Source organism: Vulpes lagopus, chromosome 5, assembly GCF_018345385.1.
Source record: "Vulpes lagopus strain Blue_001 chromosome 5, ASM1834538v1, whole genome shotgun sequence".
NCBI lineage: Eukaryota > Metazoa > Chordata > Mammalia > Carnivora > Canidae > Vulpes > Vulpes lagopus.
In genome coordinates, this window is record NC_054828.1 from 94,593,581 (window position 1) to 94,610,083 (window position 16,503).

At 42.8% G+C, this 16,503-nt stretch overlaps 1 protein-coding gene across 2 annotated transcripts in view; it reads left to right on the forward strand.

The window, feature by feature from the left end:
- The window catches only part of USP39 (ubiquitin specific peptidase 39), a 30,182-nt gene extending 14,079 nt beyond the window's left edge, over positions 1 to 16,103 (forward strand). Inside the window, exons 7-13 of one of the 2 annotated variants that reach the window (XM_041756762.1) lie at positions 991 to 1,068; positions 2,671 to 2,738; positions 3,216 to 3,356; positions 6,809 to 6,951; positions 11,747 to 11,882; positions 14,360 to 14,446; positions 15,597 to 16,103. In XM_041756762.1, coding sequence (XP_041612696.1) covers positions 991 to 1,068; positions 2,671 to 2,738; positions 3,216 to 3,356; positions 6,809 to 6,951; positions 11,747 to 11,882; positions 14,360 to 14,446; positions 15,597 to 15,644 — 701 coding nt within the window. In that variant the 3' untranslated portion in view covers positions 15,645 to 16,103. Of the gene's footprint in view, positions 1 to 990; positions 1,069 to 2,670; positions 2,739 to 3,215; positions 3,405 to 6,808; positions 6,952 to 11,746; positions 11,883 to 14,359; positions 14,447 to 15,596 lie in introns of both variants that reach the window. The other variant, XM_041756761.1, reaches the window with a different exon arrangement.
- The last annotated feature ends 400 nt before the right edge of the window (positions 16,104 to 16,503 follow it).

The following is a 16,503-nucleotide window of genomic DNA, read 5'->3' on the forward strand; positions in this document are numbered from 1 at the left end:
TTTTGTCATTCTGCAGACTAGATACTCCAATGACCTATTTTGACTCTTTTCATCCCTCCTAAGTACAACTAGTTATTGCCATGTGAGTAGAGAGGACACTCTGTAGCTCTTAGCACTTGGATCTCATACAGCATCCTCTCGTCTCGTGTCTATTTATTCACCATCCTTTCGTGCTGCTAGTAGGTTTTAGAGCAACAGGGATAAGCTGCACAGTTTTTTTCTTCCAGGAGCTCCTATTCTAGTGGGGAAGATAGTTGTGTAAAAAGCTGACTCAAGGGTGTAAGTGCTATGATAGATGAAGTGAAGTATGCTTTGGGAGGGGGCATGAAGCAAGGAGCCCCAGCTGGGCACCTGGGAAGTTGGCCAGGGTCAGAGTGGAGGAAGAGCTAGCTGAGTTCTAGGCACAGTGGAGATAGGTCAGGGCTGGGCATTCCAGGTAGCGAGGATGCTTCCAACAGCGTGGACATGCCCAGAACAGATGGAAGGCTGCCAGTAGCCAGGTGCCTAGAGTCCAAGGGACAGTGTGAGAGCTGAGGTGGGAGGGAGGGACTAGATCATCCGGTTTAGGTGCCACAAAGAGGAGCTTGGGTTATACCCTGACAACAGTGGGGAGTTAGTGAAGGCCTTTAGGCCAAGATGTGACATCAGACTTAAGTTTTAAAAACATGATACAGGCTGAAGAGTGATTTAGAGGGGAAATTTAATACTGGCTTTTGGTGGGTGGTGAGATACAAGTTTGAAGTAGAGATGATAATCGAAGGTACTAGTTGGGTCAGAGAGCCCAAGGAGAGAGTGAAGACTGGAAGACTAAGAGCTTGACCTTGAGGAGTGCCAGCATTTACTGACCAAATAGAAGAGGCAGCCAGGGGAAGGAATGGTGAGGCCTAGAAGGAAAGGAAAACCAGGAATGTGACATCATGCCAGCCAGTGCATGGTTTGTGTTATACTAATTTCCAGCTTTGACGTGTCCCACCCTTCCTTCTTTTCCAGGGGATGGAGTTGACTTCCTGTCCTGGTTTCTGAATGCTCTGCACTCAGCTCTGGGGGGTACAAAGAAGAAAAAGAAGAGTAAGTCATTTTCTTTTGTAAGAGCTCTTTTCTGTTTACTTATTTTTTTTATTTTTTATTTTTTTGTTTATTTTTTTAAGATTTTATTCATTTATTCGCGAGAAACACAGAGAGAGGCAGAGACATAGGCAGAGGGAGAAGCAGTCTTCATGCAGGGAACCTGATGCGGGACTTGATCCCAGGATCATGCCCTGACGCTCAACGCTGAGCCACCCAGGGATCCCTGTTTGCTTGTTTTTACGGCACTTTGCAATTTCCCATCCTTTTCTTAACTGTTTATTTTTTTGTGTCAGGGTAGTGTCTATGTACACGTGAACTTAAGCTTTATTCCTGAACAGGCTCCTCTCCATTTAAAAAAAATTAGGATATGGTTATTATCTGATGGCATGCTTAGTTAATACATGGAAATGGATACAATTGCGCTCTAGAAATCCTGATCCAGTTCTATGCTGAGGGGCTGGCAGCATTTTGTCAACTGGTAGTCTGGTAGTGCAAGAGTTAATGTGAGGAGGGCTCACTGAGGTGTTTGCGTGGCTTCTAAATTGGTAAAGCAGAGTAAAAGCTAGTTCCTCCCCCTGAGCCTATACTTGGAGAAATGAGGCTGTCTTCCAAAAAGATTCTCAGTCTTCAAGTCCTCTATCCTTAATATCCATGTTGGCATTACAACTAGACGGTTTCCATGAATGCCAAAATTAACCATTAGCTTAGAGACTGCTGAGCTAGATGAATAATTTTGGAGACCTAATGCAGTTTTTTTCTTGTCCTTTTTTCGGTTCTGCTGGTGTTGATGTTTATATTGATGTGGAATTGTGGGCTGGCGTTCTTTCTACTAGGTTGCCGTGCCACCTCTGCTGGATGTCTTCAGCCTGTGCACATCCTCTGATGAATTCTGTAACTTGTGTCCTATCAGGATTCTAGAACCCTGTTGTTCTTTCTCTCTCATTGCTTTGGTTCTCTTCTCTGTCCTGTCCCTTAGTCTGCATTTCATTCATTCATTCATTCATTTATTTATTTAGATTTTATTTATTTATTCAGGAGAGAGAGAGAGAGTCAGAGACACAGGCAGAGGGAGAAGCAGGCTCCACGCAGGGAACCCGATGGGGGACTCGATCCCAGGACTCCAGGACCATGCCCTGGGCCGAAGGCAGTTGCTAAACTGCTAAGCCACCCAGGGATCCCCTCTGCATTTCTTTTATGTCTAGCGCCAGGTGGACTCCTGTCTTCCTTTGCATACAGCGTATGGTTATGGGAAATTCTTTGGATCTGTCTTATTTTGCTTATGAATTTTTTTGTGATAAGTCTCTAGGCCTTATAAATCATTCATTCATTTCAAACACACTTAATTTTTCTCTTATGGGCCAGACCCTGTGCTGGAGGGTCAAGGGGCATCTTGTGGAGAAGACAGACATAAAATAATTACTTGCACAAATAATGTAAGGTACCATGGTGGTATATGTTACATAGGTACTTCTGTGTTTAGTGAGAGCTTTAGGTCTTATGCTAGAAGATGCTGGTTTATTTCATAAATTTAGAAGTTAGGACTATATTTTGGAAATGCTTTCCAACCTGACAGAATTTGCATTTTGATTTCCATTTGTACAGCTATTGTGACTGATGTTTTCCAGGGGTCTATGAGGATCTTCACCAAAAAGCTTCCTCATCCTGATCTGGTGAGTTGAACCTCAACCTGACTCTTGGCCTGATTTATCTTGCCTGAGAGGATTTAGGGTTGACAAAGAGAGTCTTAGCTATCAAGGCCCGTTGCCCCAGGATGAGGTTCTATACAACCCTGCCCGAGAGACAGTTCCTTAGATTCCTGTCACACTGGTGTGTTCATTAAGTTTGGAAGTTAGCCACTGGGTGGTGCTGGCATGGATTTTCAGAAAGGTCAGATGAGCTTTCTAAACCATTTGGAAATATTTTAAAAAGTCCGATATTTAAGTTAAATGTCTTTGGAGATGGAAGTCCATCAGTTTTTGCATTACCCTAACCAGGTGGTGCTGCCCATGAAATGCGCAGTCTCTTGGGTACCCTTTTCATTCACTTACAAACAAAAGGAAGTAAACGTAACAAAAACATTTTCTTTTCGTGTGATGGTCTCTACTGCTCATTCTCCTTCCCTCCTTTATCTTCTCCTTCATTTCTAGCCAGCAGAAGAAAAAGAGCAGCTGCTGCATAATGATGAATACCAGGAGACAATGGTGGAGTCCACCTTCATGTACCTGACACTCGATCTCCCTACTGCTCCCCTCTACAAGGATGAGAAGGAGCAGCTCATTATCCCTCAGGTGCCGCTCTTCAACATCCTGGCCAAGTTCAACGGTATCACTGAGAAGGTAGCCCATTTGCACAGCTGCCTGCTGATGCCCCTTTCTCGGTTGATTTTTTCAGTTTCTTTTTATTTTTTAAACATTTTAAAAATTATTTTTATTTATTCATGAGAGAGAGAGAGAGAGAGAGAGACAGAGACACAGGCAGAGGGAGAAGCAGGCTTCATGCTGGGAGCCCGATGTGGGACACGATCCCGGGTCTCTAGGATCAGGCCCTGGGCTGAAGGCAGCGCTAAACCAATGAGCCACCCAGGCTGCCCCCAGTTTCTTTTTATACTTTGAGGTCACCATGTGTGTGGAATGCATTTATCATAAAACGTATTATCTGTATTGAGGCTCCCAGACTCCATGCTGTTTCTAGCGGATTACCCCAACTCTTAACTTGATTTGCTGTGCCCTTTCTTGTACTTCTCATATGTTCCTTTAATCCATCTGCCTCTGGGTAGGTTGGAGAAAGAAGGGGATATTTAGGACAGTAGACGCTCAGAAAAGTAGGAAAAACTCCCATCTTTGAAAAAATGTAGTGTCAATATTAAAGTGGAAAAAAACAGAGCCAAAATATAAATAAAGTGAAATAACTTATTCTGTCACATTACTTTTTTTTTTTTTTTTTTTTTAAGATTGACTTACTTGAGAGAGAGAGCATGCGCACATGTGCATGAGCAGGGGAGGGGAGGAGCAGAGGGAGAGAGAATCCTGAAGTAGTCTTCCTGCTGGGTGCAGACCGGATGCAATGCAGGGATCGATCCCAGGGCCCTGAGATCATGACCTGAGCCAAAATCAAGAGTTGAATGTTTAACTGATGGACCAGCTAGGCACCTCTATGATACTACTTTTTATGAAGTTAAAAGTATCTTATCTATTGGATTAACTGTTTCTTGGTTTCATTCCCTTTTTCATGCTAGACAGATTTAATCCTTTTGGTTCTTTACTGGAAGAATTTTTTTTTTAAGATTTTATTTATTTATTCATGAGAGACACAGAGAGAGGGGCAGAGACACAGGCAGAGGGAGAAGCAGGCTCCATGCAGGAAGCCCAATGTGGGACTTGATCCCAGAACTCCGGGATCACACCCTGAGCCGAAGGCAGTTGCTCAACCACTGAACCACCCAGGCGTCCCAGAATTTTTTTAACTTAATGTCTCATTCCCTACTGTTTCTGCCTTTTCATTAGCTAAGGTTCTTTTGTTTTCAGATATTAAATACCCATAAAAAGTTCACTAAAAGAGAAACTGTATTGAAAGGCATCTATCTCTTTAGGATCTTAGGGAGACTTGAACTGAGCAGGACTTGGAAGGATGAAACGAGAGCGCAGGTGTTGTCAGAAGTGGCGGTCTGTTGATTGTCCCTTGTACAGGTTGCCATTACCTTATCTCCAAGGCCCTGCCTCTGCTCCAGGTTCCCTGGATGGAGTTGAAAGGCCTGTTTGAATCAGGTGTCCATTCTGTTCAAGGACCCTGTGACTAGGGGCCTTCCTTTGAAAAGGCTGAATTGTGAGCTTGACAGGCACCCCAGAACTCCAAAACACACCTCCCCTGACCTCCATCACTGTTTCTGTCCAGTGCCCAAGTCCGTTGTCAGGTACTGTTAGCAAGTTTAGTAAGCAAAACAGTCTCTTGATGTCATGTATAGTGGCAGCTGCCCATGTCTCTCACATACACGCACACACACAGATTGGTAACAATGATACCTAAGATGTCTAACCTGTGTTTTAGACTCGTTTCATTTTGGGGAGGTGAAAGAGACACTTTAGGGTTTGTGTAGCTCAATTTCTTTATTTCATGATTTTAAGTGACAGAACTGGGAGTCTAAACTCAGATTTTTCATCTGACTTTTTCAGCCATGCCACTCTTGGTCCCTGTTATCACTGTTTGTTCAAACTTAAGTAATTTTGAGATTCCCATGAACCCTCAGTATCGATTTAAATTGATTTTTACTATAATAATACTTTAGTTAGTATAAATATAAACTTCGGTATAAGCTCATTATACCTATAGCTTTTAAGCAAGCATGAAATTATAACACGTTTATAAGTTATGCAGAGGGGGATCCCTGGATGGCTCAGCAGTTTAGTGCCTGCCTTTGGCCCAGGGTGTGATCGTGGAGTCCCAGGATCAAGTCCCACATTGGGCTCCCTGCATAGAGCCTGCCTTGTCTCTGCCTCTCTGTCTCTGTGTCTCTCATAAATAAATAAATAAATAAATCCTTTATTTCTTTTAGGTTTTATTTATTTATTGGAGAGAGAGCGCACGAACAGGGGAGGGGCAGAAGGAGAGGGATAAACAGACTTCCCGCTGAGCAGGAAGCCTGATGTGGGCTCCATCCCAGGACCTTGGGATCATGACCTGAGCCAAAGGCAGGCGCTTAACTGACTGAGTTAGTTAAGTGCCTGGGTGCAGGCACCCAAGAAAAAGATAATTTCTTACCTAGTCAGCCTTTCAGAGACTAATTCTGGAAATCTGCACTTTAAATGCATTATGCACTATAATTACTTTTGATGTAATGTTCTAGATTAGCTAAAGCCTGCACTCTTTTTAAAGAATTATTTATTTTAGAGAAAGAGTGTACACACACACAAGACCGAGAAAGAGCAAGAGAATTCAAGCGCCTCTTGATAGTATTGTTTGAAGCATAGCGATTTAAGTTTCGATGAAATTCTGTCTAGGCGTTCTTTTGAAGTGTGTGCTTTTGGTTTCATATGTAAGAATCCATTGTTAAATCCCAGGCCTGGAAAATTTACCCTTATGTTTTCTTCTAAGACTTTTGTGGTTTTAGTTCTTAGATATGCTAGGATACTCTCAATGATAAGCAGCCCCTCACTGCTTCAAAAGTACTTGTTCAGTGGGTGTATGCCTCTCTGGTCAGGAGGTGCTTCTTTATTTTGAATTCAGTGAGACTTTTGTCGTTTTAATTCTGCAGCTTTTAACAAATCTTGTTTTTCATCTGACATTTTTGTTTTTATTGTAAAAACACACACCCACATTGCCATGGGTGGAGTTCAGCAGCATGCTCATGTGCTGGTGTAAACATGGCCCGCAGTTGTATTTTAGGCAACCTTAGCTGCATTGCTGTCCCAGACCCTTTATGTGGCTTCTGGAATCAGGTGTCTTCTGAATTCTTAAGCGCAAGGTAGGATTATATTTAAAAATCAAACAAGGGGACCTGGGTGGCTCAGTGGTTGAGTGTCTGGTTGTGATCTCAGGGTCCTGGGATTGAGTCCTGCATCAGGTTCCCCTCAGGGAGCCTGCTTCTCCCACTACCTATGTCTCTGCCTCTCTCTCTCTCTCTGTTTCTCATAAATAAATAAATAAAATCTTAAAAAAGATTTTAACAAGCCAAGCCAAAACAAAACTTACTCCCTGGCCCAGTATTCCAGCACTGATTTGATAATTTCCCTCTTACTCTTTCTAGGAATATAAGACCTACAAGGAAAACTTTCTAAAGCGCTTCCAGCTCACCAAGCTCCCTCCATATCTCATCTTTTGTATTAAGAGATTCACTAAAAACAATTTCTTTGTGGAGAAGAATCCAACTATTGTCAACTTCCCTATTACGTGAGTATTCTCCTGTTTCACTTCCTCTTAGGGGTAGTGAGCCTGAATCTCTTTTCATATTTTTGTACCATTAATTTGGGACTGTCTTGGAGATTGCTGGGAACAGAGCCTACAGACACTGCGTAAGTTAAGGGTTCTTGTTGGAAAGATACAAATATTTCAGGGACTTCAAAGATAGATGTTTACCTCGAGGCGGTCTTCCTTTCACCTTTTCTCCTCTTGTCCTCTTGCTTGCTGGGAAGTGTGTAGTCTTTCAATGTAGGGAAAAATAGTTGATGAAAGTAGGGCAGGACAGGTAGGATGCTGCCTGGCCATGAAGATGCTCTCGGGCAGTTGGAGTCTGACTATCTTGGTGGTCATTGCATCTTCTTGCATATTGTAGGTAGGCATGGATAGTGGTGATGGTTCCACATTTGTCTTGTCATCTTTGGGTCCTTCTGTCTTAATTTTTTCCCCAGAAGGTAAAATCTAGATTGCATTTAATTTCTCCCTAGTGGCAAGAAAGATAAATTTTGATGTATGGTCTTATTTTTAGTTTATCATGCAGTTGTTTTTTTACTAACATTTATGAGTATTTTATTATTATTATTATTATTATTAAAGATTTTATCTATTTATTCGTGAGAGACACAGAGAGAGAGAGAGAGAGAGAGGCAGAGACACAGGCAGGGGGAGAAGCAGACTTCACGCAGGGAGCCCGACATGGGACTGGATCCCGGGTCTCCAGGATCATGCCCTGGACCAAAGGCGGCGCTAAACCACTGAGCCACCCGGGCTGCCCATTTGAGTATTTTAGTGCAAATTGGGAGGAGTTGTACAAGATGCTTTCATTTTGCTGTACTTTCTAACTCAGAAAGTTCCTGCAAGATCCTTTTGGAGGTAGATAGTTGGTTTCCAATTCTCAGGAGACGTGGTTTTTCATACTCTGAACAAAATATCTTTGAGAACATGGAGAAACCTGGTGGTAGGACTGGCAGGAGGAAGTGTGGGTCTCTTTGCTGGCATTTAGAAAAGATAAGAATGGAGCCCTAAAGTAGTTTTTGGTCAAAAAGGATTTGGGTGTATATATGACAGGATTAACTTGATGTTTAGCTCAGTAGGGTTGTTTTTTGTGTTTTTTTTTCCCCCCAAACCTTCATAGAGTAGTTTGGGAGCTGTGATTTATAAATACTCATCCCTTCCTTCCTTTCTTTCTCTCTCCATCCCTCTCAGTTTCTCAGTTGCCTAAATTACACCAAGACTGCCAATTTTCTCCTTTGAAAATGGTCCTAGGTCTTACTTCTGTGTAGTGTTTTTAAGACGGTAGTACCTGAAAGTGAAGAGGCTTCAGTGCTGTGCCATTCTAGCTGTGTGACTTTGGGCAGGTTATTTGCATATATACTGGAGTTATTCATACATGGATAAAATGAGAGCTTGGACTAGGTGAACCCTAGGAATCCTTCCAAAAATAACGTTTTATTTTTCCTAGTTCCACAATCACCAGGAATCTGAGAACAATTGTGGGGATGAGGAGAGAAAACCTCTGTAGTTAGTATTACAGGAAAATCTCTTCGCTTTTCAAAACCACACTCTTTGTCATGTTCTTCACTAGCATCTTGTCTGTGTGACAGATAGAGTGAAATTGGATATGGAAGCCAGCTCTCTGCTATCTTGAGTGAGACAGTAGAGAACCTTTCTCTGTAAGTCCATGTAGTGAGGTTTTCTTTCAGAACTGGACTCTTGTGAATTGTCACAGTCACCAGTGCGTTCCTGGTAGGAGGGAGTGCTCTGGACTCTAGGACAGTTCCAGAGGAAGGCCGACTGTGTATTGATAATAGTTCCTGCTCAGTCACCACAGAAGTGTCCTTACTCTGTTGGTTTCTTTTACATTGCACTTGGATTATGTTTATTTGGCTACCAGCTGCATTTAGGTTTTTGGTAACTGACTTCAGTAGTTTGTCCTTGGAAAGCTTACTTTGGAGAATTTGAGAAAAAGTTAAATCCTTTATTTCTTTTAGGTTTTATTTATTTATTGGAGAGAGAGCGCACGAACAGGGGAGGGGCAGAAGGAGAGGGATAAACAGACTTCCCGCTGAGCAGGAAGCCTGATGTGGGCTCCATCCCAGGACCTTGGGATCATGACCTGAGCCAAAGGCAGGCGCTTAACTGACTGAGTTAGTTAAGTGCCTGGGTGCAGGCACCCAAGAAAAAGATAAATTCTTACCTAGTCAGCCTTTCAGAGACTAATTCTGGAAATCTGCACTTTAAATGCATTATGCACTATAATTACTTTTGATGTAATGTTCTAGATTAGCTAAAGCCTGCACTCTTTTTAAAGAATTATTTATTTTAGAGAAAGAGTGTACACACACACAAGACCGAGAAAGAGCAAGAGAGCAAGCTCGTGCAAGTGGCAGGAAGGGCAGAGGGGAAGGGAGAGGAAGAGGAAAGAATCCCAAGCAGACTCCATGCTGAGGGAAGAGCTAAATGTGGGGCTCAGTTTCATGACCCATGAGATCATAAGCTGAGCCAAAACCAAGAGTCAGACGTTTAACTAACTGAGCCACCCAGGTGCCCCTAAAGTCTCTACTTTTGCAAAAGTCTCTTTTCATACCTAATTTTTCTCCTGTGTTTTATTCATAACACATCTTTTTACCAGAGGTTGAGCAGACTTGCAATGATTAGGTGCCCTCTGCTGGTTTGGGGATAGGGTTTTGGAGCACAGGATTAAAGCTGTACTTCCAGCTAATTAGGTGTTCTCTGAATTGAGCTGTTTTGATTAGGAGAGGAATGTGGTGGGCTCCTTTGGCTATTTTCTATAACAAAATGATTTTTTAAAAAAGATTTTATTTATTCATGAGAGAAACACAGAGAGGTGGAGACATAGGCAGAAGGAGGTGTAGGCCTCCTCTGGGAAGCTGGATGTGAGACTTGATCCCAGGACCCTGAAAGTAGATGCTCAACCACTGAGCCACCCAGGCATCCCAAAACAAAATGATTTAACATGTTTTCATTCCCTTGTCACTTAACAGTTTTGATTCAGTCATGAAAACTGAAGTATTTATACTTCTGAAGATTCTCTAGGATTCTTAAGACAGACATGTCTGGACAGCTGTTTTTATGTTTTTTTGTTTTTTTTTTTTAAGATTTTATTTATTCAAGAGAGATACAGAGAGAGAGAAAGAGAGAGGCAGAGACACAGGCAGAGGGAGAAGCAGGGTCCATGCAGGGAGCCCAACACAGACTTGATCCCGGGTCTCTAGGATCATGCCCTGGGCTGAAGGCGGCGCTAAATCGCTGAGCCACCACAGCTGCCCAGGACAGCTGTTTTTAAAGCTGAGGATCGCTAGCACTAGAAGATAGCTCTTTGCAGCCAGCAGGCATTTGGCTCTCTAGAGCTTTCATGGATTTCTTTCAACTCATATCTAAATTATCTTCAACAATAAATGTTGCAATCTACACTGTACACTATTAGTCTATAGAAAAGGATAGCTGTTACTAACATGTAGAATGCTATTGGAACAAAGTTGCATGTTTATTACTACATGGTTTACATAGAAAAATTTTTGAATTTTTGGGCAGGTAATATATACACAGTCTATAATTCAGAGGCAGATACACATCTGGAAGTGACCACAGACATGACCACTGTTAGCATTTTCCATGAATCCTTCACTTATGATGTTACTGGATTTCATATTTTGAGTGGTAGTATGTCATCAGGCAGCACACCAGTTCTATAGAGATTAGGAATATGATATAGTCTCTCTTATTTATGTTACTGGTCACAGTTTCCCTGTTTAACTATAGGGAAGTTCTTCACAATTGTCTTTGTTCCATCTTCACAGTTGACAATTATCATAACATTGACTGCAATAACTGGTGTATACATTTATGCTTCAACTGATGGTTAGAATCCAACAAATAAAACGCAAAAGGAGATTTTATTCCAGACTCAAGAATGCTTCTCTATACTTGAAAGTGAATATTCAGATACCCAAAATAAAATAGATATATCCAAGTCCCAGTTGAAGGGACAGCTTCTTCTGGCAACCAGAACTGAGGAATTCGGACGCTGTGGAGTAGCCAGGGTGGATACATAAAGAAGAGAAAGCCGGGCTGCCAAAGGAGGGAGAAGAACAACGCGAATGTCAGAAGCAGAAAAGAGGGCAAATGGCCCCCTTGGATTTTGCTTCTTCTTTAAGTCCTAGTTTTGGCAACATTTCTGCTTTACCTTGAGTAAATTCCCCTTTTGTGTTGAAGCTACTGGTTTGCCTGGTTAGCCTTAGTAGAATTGTTCAAATGATTCTCTACAGTGGTGACTCGCAGAATCATGTGGTCAGGCCTTCCCTAGCCAGAGGCTGTCAACGGAACACTGCACCTGTGGGATTCCCAGAGAGAGCAGGGGGATGATGTGTTACTCCTATGGTCTCCCTTAACCCTCACCATCTCCGAGGAGATGGGGCCGCTCCTTTTCATATCTGAGAAGAGCTTTAGGCTCAACCTGCTCAAATGCCTACATACCTCTGAAGTAGCAGAGCCCTCATTCCATTTCTAATGTGAATGACACGAGGCTGTGCAGTTTTGATGGCAAGGCCTGCTTTTACAGTGTGCTTTCCCCGTAGAGCCCATCTTGCTCGTTTGACTCATTTTTGTGGCAAAGTATGTGAATTTCCAGCAAGCTGGATTTCATGGTTCTGCAAGTATACCTAGATCCAGGGCCCTAAAGTAGGGGTCAGTAGCTCTCTAGGATGGACAGTTTCCCTGACCTCCATAGCCTTTGTCTGATACTTGGATTTATTTTCATCATCACTAGAAATGTGGATCTGAGAGAATACTTGTCTGAAGAAGTACAAGCAGTGCACAAGAATACTACCTATGACCTCATTGCCAACATTGTACACGACGGCAAGCCCTCGGAGGGCTCCTACCGGATCCACGTGCTTCATCACGTGAGTGGCAAAAATGGTGGCTGTTCCTTTGGCATTTCAGTGGCCTGCTCTCTTCACCTCGCCCTGTCTTGGCCTTGGCATTCTGCAACTAATAGAGCTGTCAGTGATTAGTTCCAGGCAGTGGGTCTCAGTTGTGGCTGCATGTTGGACTCACCTGGGGAGATTTTAAAATCCTGATTGATGCCTGGGACACTCAAAGCCAGTTATATTAGAACAAATTGTTTTTTCACCTGGAATAGAGGCCAGGGCTGTTGCTAAATATGCTGTAGTGCACAGGAAGCCCCCATAACAAAGAATTATCTGGCTCGAAATGTCAGTTAAGATACTATTAGATTATGTGGAGGTGGGAACCAGGTGTCATGGTGTTAAATTTATCCAGGAGATTCCATTGTGCAGCCAAGGTTGAGCACCACTATCCTAGACTAGAGCCTTACCCTCTGAAGTGGAATCCTTGAACTAGTAGCACTGACATCATATGAGAACTGGCTAGAAATGCAGAATCTTAGGCCCCATGCAAACCTACGGAGTCAGAATCTGCATTTTGACAAGACTCTCTGGTATGTAATTACAGTCTATGAAGCACTGGTCTAAAGGTTCCTTTCAGCGAAAAAAACTGTTTTGAATTTGTCTCAAGCTAAAAATGGATGAAACATGTACTTAAGATATGTTTGGTATCACATGGATGATTAGCATAGATTGTTTTAGTTTGATTAGCCTTCTGGGAATAGGGGGAAAATAAGTAGCTCTGTTTATCAAAGATTTTACTGTGTGCTAAAAAGTATGAGTGTTTATTATTTAAGAGGGAGAGGAGTGCAGAGAGAATCTTAAGCAGGCTCTGTGCTAAGTGCAGAGCCCCATATGGGGCTGGATTGTGTCTGGATTGCATAGCCCGGAGAACATGAACTGAGTGGAAACCAAGAGTCGGATAATTAACTGACTGTGACACCCAGGGGCCCCTGACTTATATCTTTAATACAACCTCTAAGACAGGCATTAATACCTTTTTTTTTTTTTTTTCCTTTTTTTAAAAATTGAGAGCGGGAGAGAAAACCACAAGTCAGGGGAGGGATGGAGGGAGAGGGAGAAAGAATCTCAAGCAGACTCCCTGCAGAGGGAGCCTGATGCAGGACCTAATCTCAGGACGAGATCATGACCTGAGCCAAATCAAGAGTTGGACATTGAATTGATTGAGCCACTCAGGGGCCCCAGTACCTTTTTTTTTCTTTTCTTTTCTTTTTTAAATCAACCAAGGAAACCTAGCTTCAGAGTTTGAGTAATTTACCTGAAGTTGGTAGATTTGGGATTTGAACCCTGATACTTACTTTTTTTTCTTTAAGGTTTATTTATTTATTTTATAGAGAGAGAAAGAGGGAGAGTGCATGTGTGAGCAGGAGTAGGGCAGAGGGAGGAGAGAGAATCCTCAAGCAGGCTCCCTGATGAGTGTGGACCCTACTATGGGGCTTGATCCCAGGACCCTGAGATCATGACCTGAGCCAAAATCGAGAGTTGGCCACTTCACTGATTGAGCCACCCAGGCGCCCTTGGTTTCACCAGGTTCTTAACCAGTTCTCAATACAGGAATAGGGGCTTGATTATGTGATCCTGAGCATTTCTTATGTTTCCTGTATTCTGAACTATTGGACTATCTGGAATATCTATAGTCTGTAGTATCTGTCTTTGGCATTTCTTTGAAGTTTGGATGGATGAGGCAGGTGAGCGTCCAGCAGTGCCCCTGCCATAATCCAGAAGCCTCTTTTTCCCCCTTATGTATGGCATCATGAAGTAAGGTAGGTTTGCTGTATTTGCAGCACTGATTTTATGGACCAAAGGAAACAGGTTAGTATTTTGAACTGTGTCCATGAAGGACACTTTTCTTGGCTCTTGCTGTGTTCTCTGGGATGGGGTGTGGGGATGTCTACTTTTAGGCTTTCCCAGTAGTTAACACTGCACCTGCTCAGTGTGTGTAGTCTGTCTTTTTTTTTTTTTTTTTTTTTTAAGATTTCAATTATCTATTCATGAGAGACACAGAGAGAGGTAGAGACATAGGCAGAGGGAGAAAGAAGCAGGCTCCTCACAGGGAGCCTGATGTGGGACTCAATCCCTGGACCCCAGGATCACGCCTGGAGCCGAAGGCAGATGCAGGCATCCCTAGTCTGTCATTTTTGAACAGCAGGGAGTTATCTTAGATGAGGAGTAGAGGGCTACCTCTTACCTAAATTCTTCTTAAAAGTCTTGGGAGACTCCATTATACTTCAAGGAATCCTCGGCAGGGGTTGAGTTTGCCAAGATCAGCACTCCAAAAGCTCTTTAAATTGAATAATGCCAAGCAGAAGTCATGCACCCTCTTAATTATGATTCTTGCTGAGAGATGGTCTAGTGGCTATTCTGATTTTCCTCACTTTTTTTCTGCAGTCCTTTCCTTCTGTACCTTTTGGTTTTAGGGAGGAGACTAACCTATCCCTTAATACTTTTTGCAGGGGACGGGCAAATGGTATGAATTACAAGACTTGCAGGTGACTGACATCCTTCCCCAGATGATCACGCTCTCGGAGGCTTATATTCAGGTGCGTTGGCCACGAACTTGCTATGTGCTGAACAGATAGGGTGTGGGGCCAGTGAGAGGAATGATGTGAGTGAAGGCAAGAAGTGATATTGAGTTAAAGCCTTGGTTAGGCTGGGTACCTGTTGGGATGCACTGAGGAGTGCATCTGGCAAGAGGAGGCCAGATTATATAGCCCTGTGAACCTAGGAATGATTGTTAGAAAAGAGAAGGGCAGGGAAGCGTGGGAGATTTGTGGATGAGCGAGGAGGTTATGTGTGTGGCCAGGTTAGTTTTGCAGAGGTATGTGGTCTGATTTCAAGGAGGAAGAGTCTAGGCTTATCAGAACCCTAGCTAAAAGTTGACTCTGAAGCTTTCCCCAGCATCCCAGGCCAAGTTAGCACTCTTTATGACCCCACAGCATTTTCTGCATGTCTTTACCAGAGTACCAACCTTATTATTTTAACATCTTCTCTATCGAGAGCTCATGGAACAGAGTATCTCTACTTTTTATAACTGTCTGGTACCTGGCAAACAAGGAAGACAGAGACTAAGAAAAAGCTATCACTTTGTTTTGTCTTGTCATGCAATAAGTTTGTTTACAGACATTCTGAATATGTTGAATTTAAGTTTGATCCATTTTTCAAAGAGACTGCACCTCTTAAAAATGTTCTGTTTTACATCTGCTTAATGGATTAAATAAAATCTCCTTTTTTTTTTTTTTTTTTAAAGATTTTGTTTATTTATTCATGAGAGACACAGAGAGAGGGAGTCAGAGACAAAGGCAGAGGGAGAAGCAGGCTCCATGCAGGGAGCTCGATGTGGGACTCGATCCCGGGATCATGCCCTGAGCCAGAGGCAGACACTTAGCTGCTGAGCCACCAGGCATCCCAAGATAGCTTTTTCTTTAGTGACTTTGTCTATGAGAATAAGCTTAACTATGAGTTCTTTTTTAGAAAGTGAGTTTGGCATGGAAAGTAAAGAGAAGGGGGATGGGTAGAAAAATAAAAAGCAAAAGAGAATTTTCTGAAAGATGATTGAGTTAGTTTCGGAGGACATGCAAATATGGATGTGGAGTGACAGGCTGTCCCTCGCCTAGGGTGGAAGAGGTATTTGATAAATGTGTGTGGGTTGAATGCCAGCTCCTACCTGCCTGTTGTATTCATTTCTTACAGATTTGGAAGAGGCGAGATAATGATGAAACCAACCAGCAGGGGGCTTGAAGGAGAAGTTTAGGGCTTTGCTCCCAGTGGCTTTGGCTGAAGATGTAATAATACCAAGGCTGTAGCTGAACATAGGCTGATTGGCACATTCCTGGAGCCAGCCTGTTTTGTGGATTTGGGTTCACACCAGGACATCAGAGGGGCCCACCTGCCTAGGATGGGTCTGCACTGTCCCCCAGCTGTTCTTTGATCCGTTGATTATAGACTGATGCCCCCTTCTCCTTCGTATCTAGCTCCCCTCTAGTTTTAGCAGGCCAGAACTCTTTTACATATGTGTGTAATTTTTTTCTGGGCATCTGGAAATATCCAAAGGACAAGATAATGTCTTCTGCACATCACAGCCTCAGGATTCTAGGAATCCAGTAATATTCTTCTGCCATCATAGAAATTTTTTGGTGTGGCTCTCTTCATTTCCTGCTGTGTTTTTTGGAATGGATTAAATGTTTTCCTGTTTTTAAACCAGCCTCTTGTTTTATATCCTTCCCTTAGGCTATTGTCAGCATGTGGGTGGTGTGTCATTTGGGATGTATTTTGTCTCTATTGGTAACAAAATATCTGACTAAAGCAATACATTCCTGTGCTTAACTAGAAGTGTGAAGATGGGCTATTTCAGCCTTAGATGCAGGACTCTGTGAGGGAAAAGGGAGGGAAGATAAGCAGGAGGGACATCTGACTGTAGCACAGTTCTGAGAAAGTCTCAGCCCGGCCAGCGGGGAGCCCAGAGCAAAGGTTGCCAGTCAGAAGAGTCAAGCAGAAATGGCTTTCTTCAAGTTCAGTCCTTGATATTAAGACCGGCCTGGAGAAAGTATGACCTCAGCCCAAGCACTGTGGCAGAGCTGAAAATGTGAGATATCTGGAT